Below are 27,276 nucleotides of genomic sequence, written 5' to 3' on the forward strand. Positions count from 1 at the left end.
TCAATGAAGTATTTTCTGACAATAACAATGACAAAATCTGGCGATATAAGTGGGTAAGGATTAGTTTGACCAAGCTATTAACAGCTAGATTTCCCGAGGTTTCCCCTCTTTTCATACAAATATTTGCCTCCAAGAAAGCTTATCTAAAGAGGTAATCTCTTTCAAACAATCGTACACTAACGCATAGTAAGAACTAAAAATGCTAGTGGCTGATACATACATGTCTTCTCAGTGCATCAGGTTCCATGCTAGCTACCATTTTGTATCACAGCCATCGTCGAATCCAATTAGCCGGCTCGATTGTATCGTCTATCTGCCTCGATTTTTTCAACACGGATCCGCCATTACCATCAACTGATTAAAATTATCAGAATATGCCATTTTTGTTTCCAAAAATGAACAGAAATTAAAGTAAATAACTACATAAAAATACATTTAGAACATAACAGACATCTAAGCTTTGTCATGAGAGGATTCGCTGTTTATATCCCCCATCTTGGTTGCTAAGTTATGAGCCTGCTTCGCGGTCAGCGGCTATGAACACAAGTTTGTCGCTGTTGCGCCAGGAGCTAAAGCATTGTCTTTTTAATAGAAGTTATAACAAACTTTATCACATTTCCTCCCCTTAACGAAAACAGGATAAGCCTAGAAGGGTTAGAGAGACGTATCAAGAAAACTGAAAGCTATTTCAGCTTGTTGATATTCAACATAAAAGGTGGCCCAACACAGTTATGTACCTACACCCCAATATGCCATCAGTTTCAAATCATTCATAACCGAATATCAAAACTATAACAAGAAAAAGGATTATCACAAAATGAAACTACGGAGATCGTGACTTTGGCAGTTAGTCGCCTTGTTTGTGCTCGCAACGAGTCAATTTACGAGTCAAGGTAATGGCGAGGAGACCTCAAGAAACCACCAGGCTTATATAAAGAAAAGCCACTTCGGCTGTCATTAATAAAGATTAACTCTGTGCAAGCTAATATAATAAAACAACAACATGACACGTCTGGGGGTATAAGAGAAGGGTCCTGAAGGGGTCCCTTCCATTTAATAACATTTGCCCCCACAACGGCGGTGTACGCATAACATGTATAATAACAACAATGGGGGAAAGGGAGGGAGGGCAGCGAAGATAGAAAAACTGCCGAGCAAGCACATGGCATGGAAGATATAGCTGAGTGCGCAGGTGCGAAAACTAGTGCCAGCCCTCTCTCTCTTCCCTAGGCCGAGTTAAATAAAAATAAACAGGTATTATTTTAGACTTAACTCTGTGCAAGCTAATATAATAAAACAACAACATGACACGTCTCGGGGTATAAGAGAAGGGTCCTGAAGGGGTCCCTTCCATTTAATAACATTTGCCCCAAGGGCGGCACGACCTAACCCCCAGACGACCTAATGAAGGGACCTAGTAATGTGAAAAAGCGTTGTACACTAAACAAAAGAAATGAGTCGACTGACGGCCTGCATTCTGTCCTTAACGGGGATATGGATGTAAGAACGATAGGCATCGGAGTGCCAATCTCCCAAGCGTTTGATAAGTTCCGCCGGGAGTTGGGCCTTGAAAGCCAAAGTGGCCCCACCCGCCCGGAAGCTATGTCCGCTGATTTGAGTTGGGTCCAGATTCAATTTGACAGCCAAACATTTAAGAAGCGAGTCAAACTTGGCATATGTTAGTGGTTTCAAACTGTTCGCGTGTGATGTTGGTATGACAAATACTGGCCCAGATAACGGAGCAGGTACCATCTGGAAGGTATACGGGCACAGTGGGTGCTGTGGAATTCTAGGCAAGGGGATCGTCAGGACTCGTTGGCTAAACTGGATAGTTTCTGACCACCTGTTGACAACAACGACCCAGTCGGTGAAGAAAAAGATGTCCCCACGTTGCAAGTGTTTTTCCGGATTAAATTGTGCAAGACCTTTACTGAGTAGGTTAGCTTTGCGTAACAAGCCAAAGAATGCGACCAGGCAGACTGCCCAGAAAGTTGTGTGAACGGGATTATTCAAATCCAGGTGGTGTTTGAAAGCTAACAGCATCTTAGGGGTAACAGGTTCCTTCTGGGAAACAGTCAAATCTTTAATACGACGGATACCTCGAAGTGTAGTGGCCAAGTGGAAATTATCTTTAGTTGGGTCAGTATGACCATGTTCGAGGTGCAGGATGCGAACTGCATTCAAGTATGCCAGAATAAAAGATGCTGAGAGGGATCTTGCCAAGAATGCTGAATAGCGGTTTAGAGTTAGTGTAGAGGCTGGAAGAGGCTTGTAACCATAGCATACGCAAAACGAAAGGTAGGAGCGAGTTTGACTTAAATACGTAGACTTCGTAGACTAGGCGTAGGCTTGGCGGCGGAAGAAAAGTACCTCACAGTCCAGTTGCCATTGATCCCGTGAACCTAACAAGAGCAAGAGAGGACGGAGACATGTGAGATTCTAGCTGATAATGTGCAGAGGACTGGGAGAGCCATACTTGGAACTTTGACAAATGCTGTACTTCATCAAGACGTGAAAAGCTATCTGCCAAACTGTTGGATATACCGGGGATATGTTCAACTGATAAGCTAAAATTGTAGGATTCCTTAAGCCAAAAGAGGGTCCGTACCTGGTCCATAATAATTGTACAGGGCGTTGAACCTTTGTTGATGATAGCGGCTGCTACTTGACTGTCCGATTTGATGCATACTCTGTGCCCTATCCAAAAAGGTGCCCAACGAAAGGCTGCAAGAAGAATTGAAAATGTCTCCTTATAGTTGATATGGAGAGGGCAGAGGTCGGGATAATCTAACGCCCAGTTGACATAGAGCCAGTCGGACTGCCAAACACATCCACCACCAGCCACAGAAGCATCAGTGAACACTGGTGAAGTGAGCTGAGGGATATCTTCCGGGAAGAGAGCTTTACAGTTGTGTGCTAGTAGAAGCGAGGCCCACCACTGGAGGTCAGCTCGTGCTTGATGCAGAAGATGCAATTTGGAGCATTTACGTTTAGACAATGTTTCCTGAAGGAGAGTCACTAATTCTGCTACACGATCTTCAGGAGGACGGAGTTCACGTTTGGCAGTGTCAATTACCACTCCTAAGAAGGTCAATGTTTGAGTGGGGCGAACGGCTTTGGTCCAATTGATTGTAAAACCAAGGGATTCCAGAAGAGTAATCAGAATATCAAAAGCTGCTTGGCACCGATGCTGAGAGGTCTCGATAATAAGGAAATCATCAAGGTAGGCTAAAACAGTGTACCCTCTATGAGCCATCATGCGGCAAACTGACTGTGTGAGCCTATGGAATATCATAGGGGAAATTCGAGCTCCAAAGGGGAGGCGCTTGTCAAATAAAAACGTGGGGTTGCAGTAGCCCTTGAAACACCAGGACATGCCTGTAACACGCCAGCTGTCAGGATGAGTTCCTACACTCCGATAAGCATGTTTTAGATCTACCTTTGCCAACCAGCAACCTGGCTGTGCTTGATCTGCGGCATGATCAACAGTTACATATTTATAATGTTCCAAGTCCATGTAAGCGTTTGCGCTTGTATTCAAAGGGCGACTACAATCCATATCATTCTTAACTCGGTTGAATACTTCTTTGGAACTGCTCCTAGTGCGTTAACAATTAGAGGTGTTTGCGTGTCGTCTGCAAGTGCCAAATGGCCATCCAATAGCCCTTGTTCAATCTGAGCTTCAATCTGATCTTTGGCGCCAGGCTTTGAAACCGATTGATTGTTCTTTGTAAAAGCAGGTGTGACTGTAGTATCACCAGGGAGAAGATGAAAACCTTCCCTATCACCAGAAAGAATAAATTCCTTGTCAAGGTCATTTTGTAGCTCTGTTGCCCAAGTTTCCAAAATCAAGTCAGTGGAAACTTGGGCTGCATCGGGCAGCTGCGTAGGCTGAAGATAAGGCCCTGCATATGACATGCATGTAGAAGTTTTATCACACTCTGCTGTCTGTGTATGCAACGTATCATTCGAGCTACCTCCTGCTGCCGTTGTGGGCTCAAAACAGATGTCGGAAGTAGTTCTGCAGGGGAGTGTGAGTTCAGTATTGGCGGTCCGAGGGTGAAGAGGATAGGTGCTGCCACTGTGGGTGAGACCCAAGACATTGGGGCTTGATACAGACATGGTCGTATCGACAAGAAGAGCCAAATCGACATCCCTCTCGTCTCTAGAATTCATAGCACACTTGCTTCCCTGTGGCCTGGTTGATGACGGGGCGAGGTGTCTTGCTATTGGTCTGGCGAGAGGGGTAGCAGTGGTGGGTTCCGGTCTGTGCAAAGTTTGTTGGGAAATAAACTGGCTGTCAATGCGCCATTTGCACTTAGTGGCAAACTGCATTCTTCTAAAGAAGTCATCATACTGCATAACCCTTGGCAAAGGGTAGCATTTTGCCAATTCGGAGATCTTGGCAATGTACATAATGTAGTCGAGCACCTCTTCAGTAGTTGAAAGGGACCCTTCTTTCATCAAGGTATGCATAATTCTTAAATTGGCAGCTGACCACTGAGGAAAGGTTATTTTGTCGAGGGACAGCTTCTTTTCGTTTGACGATTTTAAGATAATTTTTGCATCGCCAGACGTTCCCAGTATGGTTTCCCGGTCCTCATGAAGCACAAGGGGAAGGGTGCTAATAAAATCAGGGATGAGCAACGGATGTTTACGTCGAACTGCAGTTGCTTCAGGTTCCAGCAATTGCTGTGCTGGGTCTTGCTCTGCATCTGTCAAACCAAGTAATAATGGCTCTCCCAAGGACTTCATTAAGTCTGACATCTCTGTTTGCACGGCAGGATCCTGCTGGAGAGTTTTCAGAGTTGGCTTTACGTCAGTTATATTCTAAATGGATTTATATGAGCTTATTTACCTTACTTCATGGCACATTTTTGGAAACAAAATCGGTATATTCACATTTTTCATCAGTTGATGACAATAACGGGTGGCTTGTAGAAATAATCGAGGCAGGCAGACGATGCGATCAAGCCGGCTAATTGGATTCTACGGTGTCTGTGAGATAAAACGCTAGCTAGGATGGAGCCTGAAACACTGAGAAGACATGTATGTATCAGCCAATACCGATTTTAGCTCTAACTATGCTCAATGTGCGATTATTTGAAAGAGATTGACTCTTTAGATACGCTTTCTTGGAGGTAAATATTTGTATGAAAAGAGGGGAAACATCGGGAAATCTAGCTATTAATAGCTTAGTTAAACTAATCTTAACCCACTGATATCGCCAATTTTGTCATTTTTATTGTTAGGAAACATTCGTTGAATATTTCGTGCCTTTTCATGTTCAGTCAGAAGATTGAAACATTTTTTTTTTTTGCAACATGAATTTAGATGAAATCGACGAAATCGTTCAGGTGGTAATACATATTTGCTTCATACAAACAAACTATTCATTTGCCCAAAAATTTTATTCCATATTTTGAAGGTTGTGATATTCCTCTTCAATCTTATAGTAAGTTACATAGTTAGGTTGTTGGCCATTAGAGATATTTGGGTACAAAAAAGTCAAATTTGAGGTTCTCGTGAAAATGACTTAAACAGCCTCTTACTTCAGGTTCAGGCAAATAACGAAATCGCAGGTACCGATTGAAAAAACACACTGTGCTACAAGCCTGGTAAATGGGGAATACAATTCAGTGGGTTTTATTCACAGATCACAATTACATTTGTCTAAACACTCAATTGAGTTTGGCTAATCAATATGCATAATTGGTGCCAAAATGGCCATTTTTCAGGTTTTACCTATAACTCTGGTAAAATGGAATATTTTGACTTGATGTTTAGCGCATGAATATGTTTATGACACTCAATCTTTCTGCCATGTTTGAGCCAAATCGGTGATTTGAGTATTATCACCTCCTGCCTGGTCCTATCGTGGACACGCACTTAAAAGGTTCCATTTTGCCTGCCAACATGTCGTGAGGCTATTTAACTTCCAAGTTCTTGAACCATATTTACTTTTACCTAGCTCAATCAGTCATTTTGCAAAATTTTATTTAAAATCATGTAATAAAACGTTGGTTGTAGAGGTTAGGCAAATCATAATAAAATAAACAATTTCCACATCAACAGTATTAAACATGTACGAACGCATAATAAATTACGTTTGCAAACTAACCAATCTACGAACGTGGTCAAATCATTTAGTTTTCTTCAATAACAACATTTTTACAAGTTATCTTTCTTACTTTCTTTATAACTGCTACTCGTAGTTCACGAAGACGCCAGCAGTATAAAAATGGATTTATTGACGAATTAGCAAATACCAAATTTGCTGTAAAGGACCACGCTTTCGGCACTAACTTGGTTTTAGCGACATCAATCTCACTGTAATAAATTCTACAAATGAACCAAGGAAAATAGCAAAGTAAAGTGCAAATATAAAATATAAAAGTGTTAACAGCAGTGCGCTTTAATGACACCACTCTCATATGATGTTCAGTGTCTATTTGCACTGCTTGTTGTTGAACATGAATGTGCAACTGATGCCGACGAACGATTCGATAAATACCAGTGTACGAGATGCTGGAGGTGATAGTATAAAGGATTATTAACACATAGACAGCATGAAAATTTGAAGAGATATTAAGAAGTATAAGAGTCGAGAAAAGAACGTGAAGGAGCCAAATAATACTGATAGTAAAAACAACGCGAGGTGTAGTAACTACATTGTTATAAGTCATGTGATATTGAAGGGCCAAATATCGATCCACACTTATCACCGCCATTGTAGACAGAGAAATTCCGCATAAAGCAGTCGCCGTTGATCCTGATAAACGCATGAGGAAGTCAGCCGAGGAAAATTGTCTGGCGATATACAGTGGTTGTGCTATTAGGCCAACAGCAACATCTGAGAGAGCGAGACAAGACAGCAAAATAATGGAAGAAGACCGAAGGGAAGAAGTAGTAAAGATGGCTGCTAATACAAAGCTATTGCTTATAATGGAAGTCAACATCAATGGAACATTGAAAGCACAGGTAACAATGGCAGTCAGAAACGAAGCATTAGTTGCGTTTTCATGTACTGATCCGTTCATCCTCTGAACTAAGTTTCCTTCCGTTAGGTTAAAATTAGTTGAACGCCGTCAAAATTCTGAGACTTCCTTTCAAACCTGCTGTATTCTTCGACTTCAGGAAACTGCCGGGTAAGCCAGTAAACACCACGTGATAACGAAACGATTTTCTTCCCGTATTAGTTTAGTTTGTCTGCTGCGAGAAACGTAATATGTTTAGCTGTGAAGTATGTCTTCGTCGCGATCGCTTAACTTGTAATAAATACGAAGTTTTAAAAACAAGCCGTGAAGAGATGAACAATATCAGCAGAAAGCACCTGTCATCTAACAAGTACATCATCCTTCAGTAGGAAATATGGAAATACAATGAGCAGTTGACAATTTTCACCTGTAACTTTTAAAATATTTTGCAAAGAAGAGTGACTGTTTATGTTATAAATGTTATTACAGGAAAACCCCACAAATAATCGCGCCTAACGATGTGTAGTTGGCTTGTTTTTATTTTAAGGTAAATTTTTGGTTATCCTTTGGTGCTGATATTAGCACTCCTGATCACTTTTAAAGCTGCCATCCCCATTTCTCCAGTAGGCTCAATATACAAATCCCTCGTAGAACATGAGGATACCGTTTACATTTATCTCGAACACAGCCGCATGCATTCATTAGTATGTTTGATTCTGACAAGGCCCTGTTTATCTATCTCGAAACTGACTCGTTTCCCTTAAATGTTGTAATACAGGAGTAATTTACTTTGGCCTACCTGAACTTCCCACTATTTCAAATTATGCGCATATAAATTCGAAATTTTAACATCCCTCTCCTCAGAATACCCTCCAGGGCATTTCAAAACTAGCGTTTTCTCAAACTTGCGCGACGCTGAAACTCTGGTTTTTTGGACAGGAAAAAACGTCCGTAAAAGTACTAAAAATAGGCCACCTAGCATTTTAGGAAAGCCAACAGCATCTTTTAAAGTCGGGGAATAACATTCCTTTCCCTATGATTTTTGGCAACTGTTTAAAATTTAATTTCAGCTGAAGAATCCGACCATACTCGGAGACCATGGGCAGATTAAGTTGGGTCAGGAGGAAGTCAAAACTGTAAACCTACCAGTTTTGACTTCCTCTTGACACAACAACCTGCCACTGGATCTCCGAGGATAGAATCTGATACCATTAAACCGTGTTATTTTACACAAATTCCCCTTTTAAAAGGATATAAAATGAAATGGAAATGCCAGAAGCCCTTGAATTTCCCCCTTTATGACCTTCCAGCTTATTTCCAAGAAGTTTATTTTCTGCGGCTTTCGTTTTTCTCTTCTCATATCTAAAAATCATTGACAGACGTATTTGGCCTGTAATAGACCAATCTCGGCATATTAAAATTCGTACTTGGCTACGAGCTTAGAGGTGCAAAACAACAGAAATTACTTTGGAGGCTCAGAGATGAATAATTAATGTTTTTCGTTTTTTATTCCCCTAAGCCTCGAAACCAAGCTAGAATTTTAATATATCCAGATTGCTTTATAAACGAAAGGTAAAAGATTCAGCTTCTGCTAAACTCGAGGACGCGTAAGAGTCCCTCGAGGCGTCGCTTGGAACGACTCTAGCTTCTTGAGTGCTTAGCAAAACCTCCAGGTGCATTCACACAACTCAATAGTACACGCTGATCGCATGAGGTCATTTACCATTTGTCCTATAACATATAATGACTATGAAATCTATTTGTTAAGTAATGGCGGAATCTTCACATTGGTTTGTCAGAAAGATGCAAAATTTCGATAAAAGAAACTAGATGTAGTTACAAATCTTTTCACCAGAGTCTGTCAAAGTACACCAAATATAAAGGACAGGACGAGCTGCCAGGCCAGGTTTCCTTTGTATGCGAGTTTACTTTTTTTTTTGTCCTAATTTTTTTTCTTTTTTTCTCTCTGTGACGCACTCCGGTAAAAACGTTTTTTGTTATATCGTCAGAGAAAGTATTAAAGCAAACGATTGAACCCACTTTGAATGCTGATTCGTTCTCCTCAAAATGGCTGTGACGTCGCCCCTTTAAAATTCCTTCTTAATTTTAAATCTCTTATTTTATACATTTATTTTTCGCAGATTATAGATAGAGGAGGTTGTTACTTAACTTTCAAAAGGTTCCATTTTGTCTACCAATATGTCGTGAAGCTATTTGACTTTCATATTTTTGGACCATGTACCTTCACCTAGCTCAAGCAGTCATATTGCAATATTTTATCCTACATTATGTAATAAAACGTTGGTTGTACACGTTAGGCAAATCGCAGTAAAATATACAATTTCAACTTCAACGTATTAAGCATGCGCGAAGGCATCTTAAATAATAAAATATGATAAATTACGTTTCTTAACTAACCCATCCACGAACGTGGTCAAATCATTTAGTTTTCTTCAATGACAACGTTTTTACACTTTATCTTTCTTACTTTCTTTGTAACTGCTACTCGTAGTTCACGAAGACGCCAGCAGTACAAAAATGGATTTATCGACGAATTAGCAAATACCAAAGTTACTGTAAATGACCACGCTTTCGGCACCAACTTGGTTTTAACGACATCAATCTCACTGTAATAAATTCTACAAACGAACCAAGGAAAATAACAAAGTAAAGTGCACATATAAAATATAAAAGTGTTAACAGCAGTGCGCTTTAATGACACCACTCTCATATGATGTTCAGTGTCTATTTGCAATGCTTGTTGTTGAACATGAATGTGCAACTGATGCCGACGAACGATTCGATAAATACCAGTGTACGAGATGCTGGCGGTGATAGTATAAAGGATTATTAACACATAGACAGCATAAAAATTTGAAGAGATATTAAGAAGTGTAAGAGTCGAGAAAAGAACGTGAAGAAGCCAAATAATACTGATGGTAAAAACAACGCGAGGTGTAGTAACTACATTGTTATAAGTCATGTGATATTGAAGGGCCAAATATCGATCCACGCTTATCACCGCCATTGTAGATAGAGAAATTCCACATAAAGCAGTCGCCGTTGATCCCGATAAACGCATGAGGAAGTCAGCCGAGGAAAATTGTCTGGCGATATACAGTGGTTGTGCTATTAGGCCAACAGCAACATCTGAGAGAGCGAGACATGACAGCAAAATAATGGAAGGCGACCGGAGGGAAAAATTAGTAAAGATGGCTGCTAATACAAAGCTATTGCTTATAATGGAAGTCAACATCAATGGAACATTGAAAGCACAGGTAACAATGGCAGTCAGAAACGAAGCATTAGTTGCGTTTTCATGTACTGATCCGTTCATCCTCTGAACTAAGTTTCCTTCCGTAAGGTTAAAATTAGTTGAACGCCGTCAAAATTCTGAGAGTTCCTTTCAGACCTGCTGTATTCTTCGACTTCAGGAAACTGCCGGGTAAGCCAGTAAACACCACGTGATAACGAAACGATTTTCTTCACGTATTAGTTTAGTTTGTCTGCTACAAGAAACGTAATATGTTTAGCTGTGAAGTAATTCTTTGTCGCGATCGCTTAACTTGTAATAAATAAGAAGTTTTTAAAAAAAAGCCGTGAAGAGATGAACAATATCAGCAGAAAGCACCTGGCATCTAGCAAATACATTATGCTCCAGTAGGAAATATGGAAATACAATAAGCAGTTGACAATTTTCACCTGTAACTTTTAAAATATTTTGAAAAGAAGAGTGACTGTGTCATAAATGTTATTACAAGAAAGGCCCACAAATAATCGTACCTAACGATGTATAGTTGGCTTGTTTTTATTTTAAGATAAATTTTTGGTTATCCTTTGGTGCTGATATTAGCACTCCTGATCACTTTTAAAGCTGCCATCCCCAATTCTCCAGTAGGGTCAATATACAAATCCCTCGTAGAACATAAGGATACCGTTGACATTTATCTCGAACACAGCCGCATGCGTTCATTAGTATGTTTGATTCTGACAAGGCCCTGTTTATCTATCTCGAAACTGACTTGTTTCCCTTGAATGTTGTAAAAGTACAGGAGTAATTTACTTTGCCCACCTGAACTTCCCAATATTTCGAATAAGCGCATATAAATTAAAAATTTTAACATCCCTCTCCTCAGGGTACCCTCCAGGGCATTTCAAAACTAGCGTTTTCTCAAACTTTCTCGACGTTGAAACTCTGGTATGTTTTTGTTTTGTTTTTTTTTGAAGAGGAAAAGACGTCCGTAAAAGTACTAAAAATAGGCCACCTAGCATTTTAGGAAAGCCAACAGCATCTTTTAAAGTCGGGGAATAACATTCCTTTCCCTAAGATTTTTGGCAACTGTTTGAATTTTAATTTCAGCTGAAGAACCCAACAATACTCGGAGACCCATGGGCAGATTAAGTTGGGTCAGGAGGAAGTCAAAACTGTAAACTTACCTGGTTTGACTTCCTTTTAACACAACAATCTGCCTCTGGGTTTCCGAGGATGAAATCAGACGCCATTAAACCGTGTTAGCTTACGCAAATGCGCCTTTTCAAAGGCCATAAAATGAAGTGGAAATGAAGGAAGCCCTTGAATTTCCCCCTTTTCAACCTTTCAGCTTATCCCAAGAAGTTTACACTCTACGGCCCTTGTCCTTCCCTTGTCATATTTAAAATACAATGACAGAAACATTTGGCCTGTAATAGACCAATCCCGATTTATTAAAATTCATACTTGGCTACGAGGTAAGAGGTGCAAAACAACAGAAATTACCTTCAGCGGCTCAGAGATGAATAATTATGCGAGCGACTCTAGCTTCTTGAGTGCTTAGCAAAACCTCCCAAGTGCATTTACAACTCAAGGGTGTACGCTGATCGCATGAGCCATTTTCCATTTGTCCTATAACATATAATAAATATGAAACTTTAACGTTCCCCTCCCCCTCCCTTTCCCCCTTCCCGGGGTAGTCGGGGAATAACTTTCCGTCACCCTAAAATTTCCAGGAAATGTTTTTGAAAATTTTCAGCTAAAATGATCCGAACAACTGACTAGCTGGTTAACTGTGTTAGCTTACGCAAATTTGCTTTTAAAGGCCATATAATAATGTAGCAATGGTGGTGAACAAGCAACATTTTAAACTATTTTGGTTTAATGTTCCCGTCGTGTGCCCCTACAATCCCCCTCCTTTTTGCCTACTTTTCTTTCTGTGTATTCGTCAGTTCAGCACATCTTGCGATACTCGGGTTTCCTTGCTCGGTTTAAAACTAGGCAGATAAAGCAGAAGTTAGCAAGTGCTCTTTGTGTTTTAAAAGAAAATTGGGGGTAAACATGCATTTTTCAGAGATTATAAAGCTTCAATTTGAAAAAAAAAACGCCATACATTGCTTTGTATTTTACTGCTTTTTAGAATAATTTTTGCTTAATTATCACCAAAAAAATGCCCTGCTACCCCGGATTTTCTTTCTGGATTTCAGTATCCCATGCTTAAATCTGCTTTTCCCGCATAGTCATAAACTATGGAAAAATACTTCTGTATTAGGAGGCACCGTCCTTAAGCCTCTCCCCAAGAAACCTATTTTCTGCGGCTCTTACCTTGAGTCTGTACTCGCACAGAGAACGTCAAAACGTGGTAAGAAAATTAGCCACGCTACTCGCCTGCAGCTCGTAGCGTACTTCCCGTTCTTCTCACCACGTTTTGTCTTCATCTGTGCGTTATCGGAGTACTATGCGTTATCGGAGTACAGACGCACCTCAAAATGAAATTTATTTGTGAAGTAATGGCAAAATCTAAACATTGGTATAATGGGGTTGACAGGCCTACGCGACTCTCATGTGCGTGTTTAGCCTAAATAAGAGTTTTGCCCTCACGGGTTATGTTTTCCAAAGAACACCCTTTTCTTTATGAAAAGAGCGGTGCTCCCGGTAAAATTTTCTTTTAGCGCTGGATTTTCTTCTTTTTAAATGCCATCTATGATTTGGAGGATTTGCGCGATAGACACTGAACAAAGCTATGTGTTTAACTGTCGCATGTGTTGTAATTGATCTCAAAGGTCATTTTGACCTCTTGTTGTTACGTTTCCGTTTAGCGACTGTCGTTCTTATGCCGTTTGTGGCATTTAGTTTAGGCTTGGTATGGCTCATTTCAGTGCGTCTGGTGGCAGTATAGCCTCTCTTTTTATCGTTGTAAGGATAGGAGTTGAACCGTGTAATAACTATACATTATCTTGCAGCTTTTGTCAGATTGCCGGGCCCGGCTATTTGCTTTTGGTGCAAGATGCTGTGCTTCTTATCACGGTTATTTGTCCCTTGATCCGTTCTTAAGCATTGTAGCTTCTTTGAAAGCTATGCAATGCGTTAAATTGAGGGCTAAAGGCCGCTTAAGTTACGGCTGTGTGTTTTGTTGTCGCTCCGCTAAGCTCTGTAACTGTGAGGTTTGTGTTGCGGGAGCTTAGTATTTTCCTCCTGTGTTTACGTGCTCTGGCCAGGGGCTGCTTCTAGTCCTTCGGCCGTAAGTAAATTCTGTAGCATTTAAGGCAATGGTCAGGCAAGACCGCGGTTTCGATCCTAATCTTGTGGATCTCATCAGTTGCCGATTCTTCAGAAATGATAGAGATGAGTTCTCGGTATCATTTCAACAAACGCGCTCTCTTGTCAAATTATAAACCCATTGTTCGGATCGAAAACCCTGCAATTCAATTGGCTCCTTGGTTTGAGCCAATCTGGTGGCTGCGAGTTCGATCCATGGTGGGGCTAAGCTTGACGCTGTGTTTTCTATGATGGCTAAAACGTTAAATTTTGTACATGAACTGTCGTTTTGTTCGCGGATAGGTGTTTCCGTAGAACTGTGCATATGTGTTGCAGCATATAGCTCACTATGGAGACTGTATAAAGCTCTATACACCGCCAGGAGTGCGATTTTCGTCTTTGTTTTTTCGGAGTTCATGTACAGTATGTCTTTCACGACATGAGACGGGGCCTGTCTGTAATTAATCAACATGGCATAATGGGGTTGACAGGCCTACGCGACTCTCATGTGCGTGTTTAGCCTAAATAAGAGTTTTGCCCTCACGGGTTATGTTTTCCAAAGAACACCCTTTTCTTTATGAAAAGAGCGGTGCTCCCGGTAAAATTTTCTTTTAGCGCTGGATTTTCTTCTTTTTAAATGCCATCTAAGAGTCGAAATAAGAACCTGAAAGAGCCAAATAATAATGATTAGGAAAAAAACACGAGATGTAGTAACTAAATTGTCATGAGTCATGTGATATTGAAGGGCTAAAAATCGATCCACGCTTATCAGCGCCATTGTAGAGAGAGCAATTCCACAAAACACACTCCCCATTGTATCCCCTACACGCATGAGGAGGTCAGCCGAGGAAAATAGTCTTGCAATATACAGTGGTTGTGCTATTAGGCCAACAGCAACATCTGAGACAGCGAGATAAGGCAACAAAATAATGGAAGGCGACCGGAGGGAAGAAGTAGTAAAGATGGCTGCTAATACAAAGCTATTGCTGATAATGGCAGTCAACATTAATGGAACATTGAAAGCACAGGTAACAATGGCAGTCAGAAACGAAGCATTAGTTGCGTTTTCATGTACTGATCCGTTCATCTTCTCAACCAAGTTTCCTTGCGTTAGGTTTAAAATTAGTTTTACGCCGTCAAAATTCTGAGTCTTCCTTTCAGACCTGCTGTATTCTTCCACTTTAGGAAACTGCCGGGTAAGCCAGTAAACACCACGTGGTAACCCGCAGCAAGGCTAAAACAACTGAAGAGGCTTAGCAAAATGGTTAAACAAAACTACACCCCCCCCCCCTCCCCCCGTCCCGTTACTTAAAGAAACAGAGTATTATGTATAGTTTGCTTGTTTTTACTTTAAATAATTTTTTGGATATCCTTTGGTGCTGATCTTAGCACTCTCGTTCCCTTTTAAAGCTGCCATCCCCAATTCTTTATAAGGTTCAATATAAAAACATTGAAAAAACAAGCGACTCGTAGAACATAAGGATACCGTTTGCATTTACCTCGAACACAGCTGTGTTTACTAGTATGTTTGATTCTGACAAGGCCCTGTTTATCTATCTCGAAACTGACTCGTTTCCCTTGAATGTTATAAAAGTACAGGAGTAATTTACTTTGGCCCACCTGGATTTCTCACTATTTCGAATAATTAATGCCCATGTAAATTCGAAACTTTAACATCCCTCTGCTCAGGGTTTCCTCCAGGGCATTTCAAAATTAGCGCTTTCTCAAACTTCCGCAACGCTACAACTCTAGTAATTTTCGTTTTCGGAGAGGAAAAGTCATCCGTAATACTACCAAAATTAGGCCTCCTAACATTTTCGGAAACCCAACAGCGGCTCGTAAATTCGGGGAATAACATTCCTTTCCCTAAGATTTTCGGCAACTGATTAAATTTTAATTTCAGCTGAAGAATCAGACCATATACTCGGAGACCCATGGGCAGATTAAGTTTTGTCAGGAGGAAGTCAAAACTGTAAACTTACCCGCTTTGACTTCCTCTTGACACAACCATCTGCCTCTGGGTCTCCGAGGATAGAATTCGAGCCCATTAAACCGTGTTATTTTACACAAATTCCCCTTTTAAAAGGATATAAAATGAAATGGAAATGCAGGAATCCCTTCAATTTCCCCCTTTACGACCTTCCAGCTTATTCCCAAAAAGTTTATTTTCTGCGGCTCTTGTTTTTCTCTTCTTATATCTTAAAATCGTTGACAGAAATATTTGGCCTGTAATAGACCAATCTCGATATATTAAAAATCATACTTGGCTACGAGCTAAGAGGTGCAAAACAACAGAAATTAACTTCAGAGGCTCAGAGATAAATAATTCTGTTTTTCGTTTATTATTCCCCTAAGCCTCGAAGCCAAGCTAGAATTTTAATATATCCAAATTGCTTTATGAACAAAAGGTAATTGATTCATCGTCTGCTCAGCTCAAAAGAAGCGTAAGAGTCGCTCGAGGCGACGCCTTGAGCGACTCTAGCTTCTCGAGTGCTTAGTAAAACATCCCAAGTGCATTTACAACTCAATAGTGCACGCTGATCGCATGAGCTATCTACCATTTGTCCTATAACATATAATAAATCAGAAACTTCAAAGTTCTCTTCCCCCTCCCCCTCCCGGGGCAGTCGCGGGTAATCACATTCCGTCGCCCTAAAATTTCCAGCAAATGTTTTGAAAATTTTCAGCTAAAGAATCCGAACAACTGACTAACTAGCTAACTGTGTAAGCTTGCACCAATTTGCTTTTAAAGGCCATAAAATAATGTAAGAATAGTGGTAATGTTTAAATATAGAAGGTGGGCTGGCACTAAAGCTTGAGCAAAGCAATTGATTAATCATTAAAAAAGGAAAAGAATAAATAAATAAATGATTAAATAAATACCAGTTGAAAACTCATGAACAGTAAGACTGTAAGATGTTTAACTTGACTTTTGTTTTGAAACGTTTTGAGTGGTTGACAATTTTACCTGAAACCGTTCAATTATTTTGCAAAAAGAATGACTGTTTATGTCATAATTATTATAACAGGAAAGGCCCACAAATAATCGAAAATTTTCAGCTGAAGAATCCGAACAACTGACTAACTAGCTCATTGTGTAAGCTTACACAAATTTGCTTTTAACCCATTTCATCCCATGCAACAAGACATATTTGCGACGAAAACACCGTTCTCAGTTGCTTCTATGAATTGCTCCTTGTTAAACTTAAGCTACAACGTCATGATAATGTGTGAATGGCACCAGCTGATGTATACTGCCATCATCAAACCCAGCAAACCGACTACACCTCCCGATTTTCGCTGCATATCACCGTTCGTTTGGCAACAAAGTCCTAAATTCCAATTTTTCGGCTAAATAATAACACGAAAAATTACACGTATTTATCATCAATTTTTAATCCAAATAATTTGTTCAAAAAGGAAAACTCTACATTTACAGCAAACCTCAAGGTCAGACCTTGGTATCTGACTTGAAGTTTTCCTCTCAACGCTTTCGGAGGGCTATACTTCAGCCATTTTATCAGACCCAGCCTTGCGTATCTCACGTTGCCTCGTTTACACCCGAAAAGAATTCTGGGTAATTCAGCCATAGCGCGGGCGTATAACTCCTGCTCTTTCCATTTCATAGTTTTTTATATAAGTGTCGAGCAACCCAGTACTACCAGCAAAATTTCGAATCCATTGAATATTTTACTACTCCAAACTCGCCTAAATTGCCTTGGTAGGTCCTGGAATCCAGCCACAACTGAACGGCCAGAGAGACAACTTCACTCGTTGGCCTCCATGTCTGCTATACAGCATGTTTGGCGACTCAGTCAGCATGAAACCACCTCTCACCTCTGTTTTCTTTCAGAGGATTGCCTCTACCCACATTCCAGCTTAATGATACCAGAATGGTGGCTTCTGCAGAGGAAAATAGCTCGAAAAATACTTATAAAGCGATGATTTTACCAGATTCGTGCTTGTGCACTCGCTTGAACAAACAACAACCGTCACTTGCATCACGTGACAATTTAGCCTGAGCCCACAGTTTCCTTAGACCGCAGATATTTTTATTTCATCTCCATTTATGGAGAAATTAAGTGGTTCAGACTATTTATTGCCAAAAAGTCATTAAAGGATTAAAGGCCATAAAATAATGTAGGAATAGTGGTAAACAGGCAACAGCTTAAACTATTTTAATTTAATGTTCTTGTCGGGTGCCCCTCAATCTCCCTCCTTTTTATGGACGGTGCCTACTTTTGTTTCTTAGCATACGTTCTACGTAATATTTATTGTTCGGATGGCAAACTAATACATTGTTTGACTCTCTGAGTGCATGATTTTAAATTAATTGGCTGAAAATATTAACGATTAGATTGCCTAAAACTTAAAATTCGTTATGACTGAACTTTAAAGAGTTTATGTCAAGGTAATTCCTTAGTTTTATGAAATATTTATTGTTTTGCTGTCAAACTAATACATTGTTTGACTATCCAAGTGATTTTAAATTGGTTGAAGATATTAACGATTAAATTGCCTAAAACACAAATTCGTTATGACTGAAATTCAAGAGTTTATGTCCAGGTAATTCCTTACTTTTATGAAATATTTATCGTTTTGCTGTCAAACTAATACATTGTTTGACTATCTGAAGGATTTTAAATTGGTTGAAAATATTAACGATTAGATTGCCTAAAATGCAAATTCGTTATGACTGAACTTTAAGAGTTTATGTCAAGATACCAACTCCTAAGATATACATGATATTTATTGTTTTGCTGTCAAACTAATACACTGTTTGGCTATCTGAGTGAATTAAATTGGTTGAAAAATATTAATGATTGATTGGATTGCATTGAAATTTTGAAAATATTAATTTAACATTCGTTGCCAGATGGGACTATAACGTGGCCCGTCCTTGGCGCCTGACTGGGCCTCTCCGAGATAATATACCAGATAAACTGTATAGGGAATTGTAACTTAAGATTTAATTAATGGAAAAATGTTTTCCAAATAACAAAGATATTGTTACATAAGAGATAAGATGAAACGTGACTTACAACTTAAGATAATACACGTGAATCGGCATGAAACATAAAAATCCTATTTGTGCCAAATGTTCCATTAATTTACTGATCTATTTTTCTCATATTATGGAGGTGGTTGTTAATTAACTTTTAATAGGTTCCATTTTGTCTGCCAACATGACGTGACATCAACTTTCAAGTTCTTGAATCATATGTACCTTTACCTAGCTCAATCAGTCATATTGCAAAATTTTATTTAAAATAATGCAATAAAACGTTGGTTGTGGAGGTTAGGCAAATCAAATTTTTACATCAACAGTATTAAACATGTACGAACGCATCTTAAATAATATGATAAAATAAAAATTACGTTTGCAAACTAACCCATCCACGAACGTGGTCAAATCATTTAGTTTTCTTCAATGACAACGTTTTTACAAGTTATCTTTCTTACTTCCTTTATAACTGCTACTCGTAGTTCACGAAGACGCCAGCAGTACAGAAATGGATTTATCGACGAATTAGCAAATACCAAAGTTACTGTAAATGACCACGCTTTCGGCACTAACTTGGTTTTAGCAACATCAATCTCACTGTAATAAATTCTACAAATGAACCAAGGTAAATAACAAAGCAACGTGCAAATGAAAAATATAAAAGTGTTAACAGCAGTGCGCTTTAATGACAACACTCTCAAATGATGTTCAGTGTCCATTTGCACTGCCTGTTGTTGAGTATGAATAAGCAACTGATGCCGACGAACAACTCGATAAACACCAGTGTACGAAATGCTGCCAGCGATAGTGTAAAGGATGATAAACACATAGACAGCATAAAAATTTGAAGAGATATTAAGAAGTCTAAGAGTCGAGATGAGAACATGAAAGAGCCAAATAATAATGATAGTAAAAACAACACGACATGTAGTAACTATATTGTTATAAGTCATGTGATATTGAAGGGCCAAATATCGATCCACGCTTATCACGGCCATTGTAGACAGAGAAATTCCACATAACACAGTCGCCATTGTTCCTGATAAACGTACGAGGAAGTCAGATAAGGAAAATTGTCTGGCGATATACAGTGGTTGTACTATTAGGCCAACAGCAACATCTGAGACAGCGAGACAAGACAGTAAAATAATGGAAGGCGACCGAAGGGAAGAATTAGTAAAGATGGCTGCTAATACAAAGCTATTGCTAATAATGGAAGTCAACATCAATGGAACATTGAAAGCACAGGTAACAATGGCGGTCAGAAACGAAGCATTAGTTGCGTTTTCATGTACTGATCCGTTCATTTTCTGAATATTCTTCAAACAAGTTTAATTCCGTTAGGTTTGAATTAGTTGAACGCAGTCAAAATTCTGAGAGTTCCTTTCAGACTTGCTGTATTCTTCGACTTTAGGAAAGCCGAGTAAGCCAGTAAACACCAAGTGCTTACGAAACGATTTCGTAATGACCGCAACAACAATCAAACGTTCCACATTTTGAGTTCGTTTAATACAATAAAGTCATGAAGAAAAACGGCAAAACAACCAAACGGCGAAAACGCCCAAACGGAGAAAACGGAGCAAACGATGTAAACGAAGTAAACGATTCAACTGAAAAATAACAAGCAAAATACACGGGTGTTACATAAACTAATTAACAACAAAATAAACGGAACGAAGTCTACAACGACAGAAACGAAAATAGCAAATACTTACAAACTATGGAACGGCTAGGAACATAAGAGATGAAAATTCGCCGAGAACAGCAAAAAATATTAAATACACCGAGAATAGCGTACGTCTACGACTCGCCGAAACAGCGCAGAACTAGTCGCAAAAAAGAGGCCGACAACAGTTAAACAGGACTATTTATGGGAGAAATGTGTGGCAAACGCTAAAGGGTGCTAATGAGTAGAATAGGCGCGCCAGAACGGCGTAAATTAAGCGCAATGAAAATGCAATTGGCAACGCTAAAGTCGCGGTGTTCATTGCCCATTGACAGATTACTTGCTACATTTCCGGCCCCTGAACTTTAAGGAAAGTTCACAAATAAATTCACTGAGCAACTAGAAGACCTAATACTGTAAATAGGTTCCCAAAAATGTTCCTTAAAAATGTTCAACAAAGAGTCATGAAACTTAAATCATCCAAGTTCAATGTTCAGTCATTTCACGGTAGTACTCCACTCTCGAGGAGACACAGTTTAGTAATAGGTCTTGATAAAATGGTAGACCTCGTTGCAACCTTGGCAGATCTTATGAATCCATCCTTTCCTGGGTGGACTTCAACGATACGCCCCAAAGGCCATTGACCTCGGTGAACTCTCTCGTCTGCAATAAGTACAAGATCACCAACAGCAAACTTCCGACGTGGGTTGATCCATTTCTGTCGTTCTTGTAGAGAGGGCAAGTATTCTGCTAGCCATCTCTTCCAAAAGACATCAGTGAGGTACTGGACTTGTTTCCAGCGAATCCGACAATACAAATCTCCTTCACGAACACACCAGGAGGCAAATTAAGATTTGATCTCTGAAGAAGCAGGCGATTCGGAGTCAAAGGTTCTAGATCAGTGGGGTTGTCACTGTTAGGAGTTAACGGGCGGCTGTTAAGGATCCCTTCGATTTCGGCCATCAGGGAAGGCAGGGTTTCTCCAGAAATCAGTTGTTCACGTAGGAGACTTCTGAGGATCTTTCGTATGGAGCGTATGACTCGTTCCCATACCCCTCCCATGTGAGAGGCCCCACGGGGGTTGAATTTCCATTCGATATTCCTCTGGCGAAGGAAGGTCTTCGTTTTCTTCTGGTTCCAATTCTCTAACGCTTCCTTTAACTCTCTTTCTGCACCGCGAAGGTTGGTTCCATTGTCGCTTCTTGCAACCTTGGGGTTTCCTTTTCGGCTGATAAACCTTCGTAAGGCATTAATAAGTGAAACTGTCTGGAGAGACTCGGTTACTACAATATGGGTGGCCCTCATCGTAAGACACGAGAAAAGACATCCGTAATGTTTCACGGTACTTCTTCCCTGCTTTACGTACAGCGGACCAAAAAAGTCGATGCCCACATTGGAAAATGGTGGCTCCCCAGGAATCAATCTATCTGCGGGAAGATTTGCCATAACTTGCTGGCCACGAACTGCATTTTGCTTTCGACACGTTAAACAACCACCCAGCACTTTACGAACGGCTGCTCGTCCTTTGACGATCCAGTATTTCTGCCGCAAACGCGAGAGAACATATTCTTGTCCAAAATGGCCGACGGACTTGTGATGTTCCATAATGAGCAATTTGGAAATGTGATGATTGTGTGGCAACAACAATTGGTGTTTTGACTCGTAGGCCAGTGGTGCGTTCTCAAGTCTTCCGCCAACCCTTAACATCCCTTCCTTGTCAAGAAATGGCTTCAACTTGTAAATAGAACCAAGCGAACCGGTATTCCTCAGCATAACTTTCTCTTGCCTTGTAGACTTTGCACTTCGGAGGACATCAATTACCTCAGGAAAGGACACTTTCTGCACGTAGCTTATGATCGACCTCTCAGCGGACTTCAAATTCTCCAGGGATAATTCTCCAGGCGGATGCGGAACATCGAGCTCAACCGTGGGGTCCCCCTTGAAATGGAGTTTCCTCTGGATGTAATCCTTGAATTGCAAGATCCAGGCCACCCTCTTCTTAAGGGCATACCACGAGGAATATCGCTGAATCATCAGGTCTAATATGCACACGTCTGTCACCTTGGTTACTTGATTCGCTTGAACTTGTCTTTTAATCTCCGGATCTTGATCCGAAAATGGTGCCAAAGGATCTGGGAAGATTGGCCAAGATGTTTGTTCACTCCACAGGAATTTAGATCCTTGATACCATCTGTCCTGACTTAGCAGTCTTTCAACAGTCAACCCCCTACTTGCATCATCAGCAGGGTTACTGTTTGAATCCAAAAAGTTCCATTTAGAAGGCTTCGAACCATCATGAATAACTGCTAATCGGTTCGCAACAAAGGTTTGGAATCTTTTGTTTTCGTTCCGGATGTACTGGAGCACTGCTGTAGAGTCCGTCCAAAGGACTGATCTGTCGATGCTTATTTATAATTCTTCTCTCAACGTTCGGTCCAGTCTGACTGCAAGTACTGCTGCTGATAGTTCGAGCTTAGGTACGGTCATGGGCTTGACATGAGCCAAACGTGTTTTCGCTGTAACGAAACTGCAGTGGATCTCTTTGGCTTCGTTGATGAATCTCAAGTACGAAACCGCACCGTACGCCATCTGGGACGCATACGCGAAGTGGTGGATCTCTGTAACTGTTGGAGAACCAAAATATATCGGCTTAAAGCTGAGTGGAATCGCAATGTACGAGAGCTGTTGCAGTTCTGAAAGCCATCCGTTCCAGCGTAAGCTTTCGTCTTGGCCTATGTGCTCGTCCCAGTCATAGCCTTTCTTGCAAAGGTCTTGGATCAGCTTCTTCGCTAGAAGAATAAACGGTGCCAGAATACCAAGCGGGTCATATACAGAACTGTTTGCGGACAAAATGCCTCTGCGAGGTGGGGGCTTGTCTCTTGCAGTAATCTTGAGGGTTAGCGTATCTGCATTCACATTCCATTGGACCCCTAGGGTACGTTCAACCGGAAGGACCCCAGCATTCAAATCGAGGTCCAAGACTGACGACGCTCTCTTGGACCTTGGGATACTATCCAAGACATCTTTGTCGTTGCATAACCATTTTGTCAACCTGAATCCTCCCTTGGACAGCAGTTCTGTGAGTTCCTTTCTCAAATTTCTGGCCACACTTGAAGACGCCACGGACTTTAAACAGTCGTCCACATAAAAATTCTTCAGTACAGTGCTGATAACCTCTGAGGAGAAATCTCCACTCTGGTCTTGAGCAGTCTTTCTGAGGCTAAAGCTAGCGCAACTTGGTGAAGACGTACTCCCAAAGAGGTGTACCTCCATCCGATATTCGATTGGCTGCTTTGATAAATCATCATCAGGCAACCATAAAAATCTCAAGGCGTCATGATCTTTCGGATCTACTCTGACTTGGTGGAACATAGCTTCTATATCAGAAACCAGGGCCACCGATTCTTGGCGAAATCTTTCAAGTACCCCCAAAGATGTTATTGGTTAAATCTGGGCCATGCAACAGTTGGTCATTCAGGGAGACACCTCGATAACGAGGGGCACAATCAAACACAACTCTGAGCTTGGCCTTGTGAGCATGCTAAACGGCGTGATGAGGCAGGTACCACAACGGTTTTCCCTTGGGGTGAAGCTGTTCTTCCGGAACTTTTCTAGCATAACCCTTGTTGATGTAGTCGTTAATGGATGCCTTGTACGATGCAAAGAACCCAGGCTCTCTCAAGAATCTCTTCTTCAACGGATACAACCTTTGGTCAGCTGCAACGCGATTATTAGGGAGAAAGGGAGGTATGTGTCTCCAAGGAAGGGCCACTTGATAACGTCCTGACACTTTCTGAACAGAATTCTCAATGATCCTAAGCGCCCTCTGATCTTCAATGGACATGGATACCTTGGAACTGGATATGGAATCCGCAAAATCATTCTTCCAAAATTGCTTCACTTGACGTAGTAAAGGATCTTCTTCACTCCCGACTTCCGATCTCACAAAGTTCATATGAAAAATGCTCTGTCGCTCAACTCTCTCGGCCGGTCCTATGAGAGTCCAACCTAACAGGGATCTGATAGCGACAGGCTCTCCTCTTCCGCCACGCCTTTCGTCCATCACCCAGAACGCTTCAGGAACGTCACATCCTATGAGCAACTTGACTTCCTTGCTTTTGAGCTCTGGGAATTCGATGTCACTTAGATGGGGCCAGGAGTTCACGTCTCCATGTTTAGGAATACTGCTTTCAGATATGTTTAGGTGGTCGACAGTCCAGGCTTTTGGTACATCCAGACTTAAGTCACCGCGAATTGATTCGATAGACAGCTGCACTTCTAGGCCATTTTTCGGACTGTTCTTCATTTCTTGAGTCGTCAAGAAGAAGTTTCTTGGTTTTCCCTCTAACTCCAACTGCTCAACCAAACTTCTGTCGCACAGAGTCACATCCGATCCGTTATCCAACAACGCGTAGGTTTCGATCACCTTGTCCTTTTCCACGTACTCTAACGGGGACGATCCTTAAACGTACTCTGTTGGCTGAATTTCTCTTTGAATCGTGCTCGCCGGCCCCAATCACGTGATTCTGAGCAGCAATGATATCGGAACGGACGTTGTCGCTACCACTGGGATCTATTGCAGGATGATCTGCTGCTTGGGAAGGCGAAGAGGCCGAGGGAGGACTTGGAGGATGTAGAACTGTCGTGTGCTTCATACTGCAGCCTTCGACGTAACAGCCACTTCTTAGCATACATCCCTCGGCCATGTGACCGACTTTAAAGCAATTCTCACAGAGCTTAGCGCCGTATTATCTTAATACGATCAACATACGACTTCCTCTTGAATTGTTCACAGTTCCACAACTGATGCGTCCCGTTGCAAACGAGACATTTTCTTGGAGTGGAAGTAGTCTTGTCTTTGATAGGCAGTCTCTGCTCCTCCCTTACTCTTTCATAACGTGGAGTAGTAGCTTCTAGATTTCTGGGACTTCCTTGAGTCGCAAGGGTAGTCATCTTCGTCGCTGTGCTTGGATGCCTCATACTGGGGTTACTTTCTCCTTTCCGTCATTTAGCGAAACTCAAAACACTGGATTATTGGCAACTCGAGCTTTAGTAGTGACAAACTGGGAAATATGACTGATTTTGGGTCGCTGCCCGGATTGCTGAATACTATCTGCAACCTCAAGCCACTTTGTCTTCAAGTGAAACGGGAGCCTATTAACAATTCGTCGCAGATTGTCGGCGCTATTTATTTCCTCTAAGTATCCAATAGATTCCAGGCCATTCGTACAGTCTCTGAGCTTGTCTGCAAAAGCCAGCAATGCTCTCGAGTCATGGGGTCTCACTGGCGGTCCGTTGGTCACTTCATTCAAGTAGGCCGTAGCGACCTTAAATGGGTTTCCAAATCGATCTTCTAACAAGACTTTAGCGTTTTTGTAACCAAGAAGTGGATCCATTGAAACACAGCTCTTGATAGCGTTTCTTGCAGCCCCAGAACAATACTGAAGAAGAAACGATAACTTCTCACTTTCGTCTGTTGTATTTCTTCCTATGTTGCCCTCAAAGGTTCTAATAAAGTTCCAAAACTTAAGGGGATTTCCATCAAACTTGCTTAGTTCATGCTTAGGCAAGGCAAATCCTTGTCTTATTATGTTTGCTGCTGAAGTTGTATTGTTCGTTGTTGCTGCCGCAATAACTCTTGAATCTTTTCGTCATGTGACGGAACGTCTTCGTGAGGTTTAGCAGCTGGAATACTAAGATGAGGAACTCCTTTCCACTCGGAAGCTGCAGGATTTAAGAAGACACGAGTGTCCGGGACGGTTTTCGTATCCTCAGAGTCACTGGAGAACGTATGCAAAGGAGGACGCTTATCGGGACAAGGTGATTCCTGTGGAGCCGATACCGGTGTCGGGTCACATCCCTTATCCCTCTCATGGCGGTAGAGTTGACTTTGACTGTCATCTTCTTCTAGGATATGGGCTTTAAGCGTCGCTCGCTCCAATTGGTTTTCTGCTTCTAGTAGCTCTCGTTCTCGATGTACAGCTGCAACTCCAGCTTTCTCCCGAGTTACGTAACTTGAGTTGGGCGATCGCTTTTTCCGCCTTCGCTACCTTGATTTTGACACTTAAGCGTGAAGAAGAGCTTCCATCAGAAAGATGACTCTTATTGGCGGCTGATGGAGCGTTGTGTTGGCTGACAGAGTCACCTGGTTGAACGGCAGATGCCATCTGATCGGCTGTTGCAGAGGTTAGCCATTCTTTTATGCGCTCTCCAAACTCGTAATATTTCTGAAATTCGGCCTCGAAACTAGCAGACAACGCTTGTAACTCTTCAGGACTATCCGCGCCGTCAACACACGCGATATGTGCCCGTCAAATCTATCGAAGGCCGACTCAAAACTAGAAACCTCAGTTCAACGATTTTTAAATTTCCACTGTTCACTAGCAGCGGCTCGATTTCTTGACAAATTCTGGTCAAATGTCCTTTGTATGCTGCACACGATCTTTTCAAAGCGTGATATTCTTTACTTGTCGGGACTTCTGAGAACGGTTCGTCAACGCCACGACCAATTTTTCCAGAACCAACATTAGCTTCCATTGTTCACGGCACAGTTCAGTCAGCCATAGTTTTTGAATGAATCTAATGACCGCAACAACAATCAAACGTTCCACATTTTGAGTTCGTTTAATACAATAAAGTCATGAAGAAAAACGGCGAAACAACCAAACGGCGAAAACGCTCAAACGGAGAAAACGGAGAAAACGGAGCAAACGATGTAAACGAAATAAACATAGTAAACGGGGTAAACGAAGTAAACGATTCAACTGAAAAATAACAAGCAAAATATACGGGTGTTACATAAGCTAATTAACAACAAAATAAACGGAACGAAGCCTACAACGACAGAAACGAAAATAGCAAATACTTACAAACTATGGAACGGCTAGAAACATAAGAGATGAAAATCTGCCGAGAACAGCAAATAATATTAAATATACCGAGAATAGCGTACGTCTACGACTCGCCGAAACAGCGCAGAACTAGTCGCAAAAAAGAGGCCGACAACAGTTAAACAGGACTATTTATGGGAGAAATGTGTAGCAAACGCTAAAGGGTGCTAATGAGTAGAATAGGCGCGCCAGAAGGGCGTAAATTAAGCGCAATGAAAATGCAATTGGCA

The 27,276-nt window shown here is 41.1% G+C and overlaps 5 protein-coding genes across 5 annotated transcripts; all 5 read right to left on the reverse strand.

Annotated features, from left to right (window-relative positions):
* Nucleotides 1-2,371: 2,371 nt before the first annotated feature.
* LOC146484765 (uncharacterized) lies at nucleotides 2,372-3,517 on the reverse strand. The gene has a single exon (XM_085104200.1). It carries the CDS (start codon nucleotides 3,515-3,517, stop codon nucleotides 2,372-2,374), a length of 1,146 nt encoding a protein of 381 aa, XP_084960326.1.
* Nucleotides 3,518-20,906: 17,389 nt separating this feature from the next.
* LOC146484766 (uncharacterized) lies at nucleotides 20,907-22,190 on the reverse strand. The gene has a single exon (XM_085104201.1). It carries the CDS (start codon nucleotides 22,188-22,190, stop codon nucleotides 20,907-20,909), a length of 1,284 nt encoding a protein of 427 aa, XP_084960327.1.
* Nucleotides 22,191-22,565: 375 nt separating this feature from the next.
* LOC146484767 (uncharacterized) lies at nucleotides 22,566-23,528 on the reverse strand. Its single transcript, XM_085104202.1, has one exon. The coding sequence runs from the start codon at nucleotides 23,526-23,528 to the stop codon at nucleotides 22,566-22,568; it is 963 nt and encodes a 320-aa protein (XP_084960328.1).
* Nucleotides 23,529-23,697: 169 nt separating this feature from the next.
* On the reverse strand, nucleotides 23,698-25,109 carry LOC146484768 (uncharacterized). Its single transcript, XM_085104203.1, has 2 exons — nucleotides 24,917-25,109; nucleotides 23,698-24,602 (listed from the first exon to the last, which is right to left on the reverse strand). Exons 1-2 carry the CDS (start codon nucleotides 25,107-25,109, stop codon nucleotides 23,698-23,700), a joined length of 1,098 nt encoding a protein of 365 aa, XP_084960329.1.
* A 65-nt stretch (nucleotides 25,110-25,174) lies between these two features.
* On the reverse strand, nucleotides 25,175-26,693 carry LOC146484769 (uncharacterized). The gene is made up of 2 exons (XM_085104204.1): nucleotides 26,624-26,693; nucleotides 25,175-25,800 (listed from the first exon to the last, which is right to left on the reverse strand). Exons 1-2 carry the CDS (start codon nucleotides 26,691-26,693, stop codon nucleotides 25,175-25,177), a joined length of 696 nt encoding a protein of 231 aa, XP_084960330.1.
* Between the last annotated feature and the right edge of the window lie 583 nt (nucleotides 26,694-27,276).

This window comes from Pavona decussata, unplaced genomic scaffold (assembly GCF_977016875.1).
Source record: "Pavona decussata unplaced genomic scaffold, jaPavDecu1.1 SCAFFOLD_29, whole genome shotgun sequence".
NCBI lineage: Eukaryota > Metazoa > Cnidaria > Anthozoa > Scleractinia > Agariciidae > Pavona > Pavona decussata.

What these genes read in the sequence shown, in the direction of transcription:
- LOC146484769 (XM_085104204.1), bottom strand. Translation starts at nt 26,693, where the DNA reads ATGGAAGCTAATGTTGGTTCTGGAAAAATTGGTCGTGGCGTTGACGAA. An exon ending in GTTCTCAGAAGTCCCGACAA is followed by an intron (nt 25,801 to 26,623) that starts GTAAAGAATATC and finishes CATGACGAAAAG; the next exon opens with ATTCAAGAGTTATTGCGGCA.
- LOC146484768 (XM_085104203.1), bottom strand. Translation starts at nt 25,109, where the DNA reads ATGACTACCCTTGCGACTCAAGGAAGTCCCAGAAATCTAGAAGCTACT. An exon ending in GAGGAAGTCGTATGTTGATC is followed by an intron (nt 24,603 to 24,916) that starts GTATTAAGATAA and finishes CGTCCCCGTTAG; the next exon opens with AGTACGTGGAAAAGGACAAG.
- LOC146484766 (XM_085104201.1), bottom strand. Translation starts at nt 22,190, where the DNA reads ATGATTCAGCGATATTCCTCGTGGTATGCCCTTAAGAAGAGGGTGGCC.
- LOC146484765 (XM_085104200.1), bottom strand. Translation starts at nt 3,517, where the DNA reads ATGGACTTGGAACATTATAAATATGTAACTGTTGATCATGCCGCAGAT.
- LOC146484767 (XM_085104202.1), bottom strand. Translation starts at nt 23,528, where the DNA reads ATGTTCCACCAAGTCAGAGTAGATCCGAAAGATCATGACGCCTTGAGA.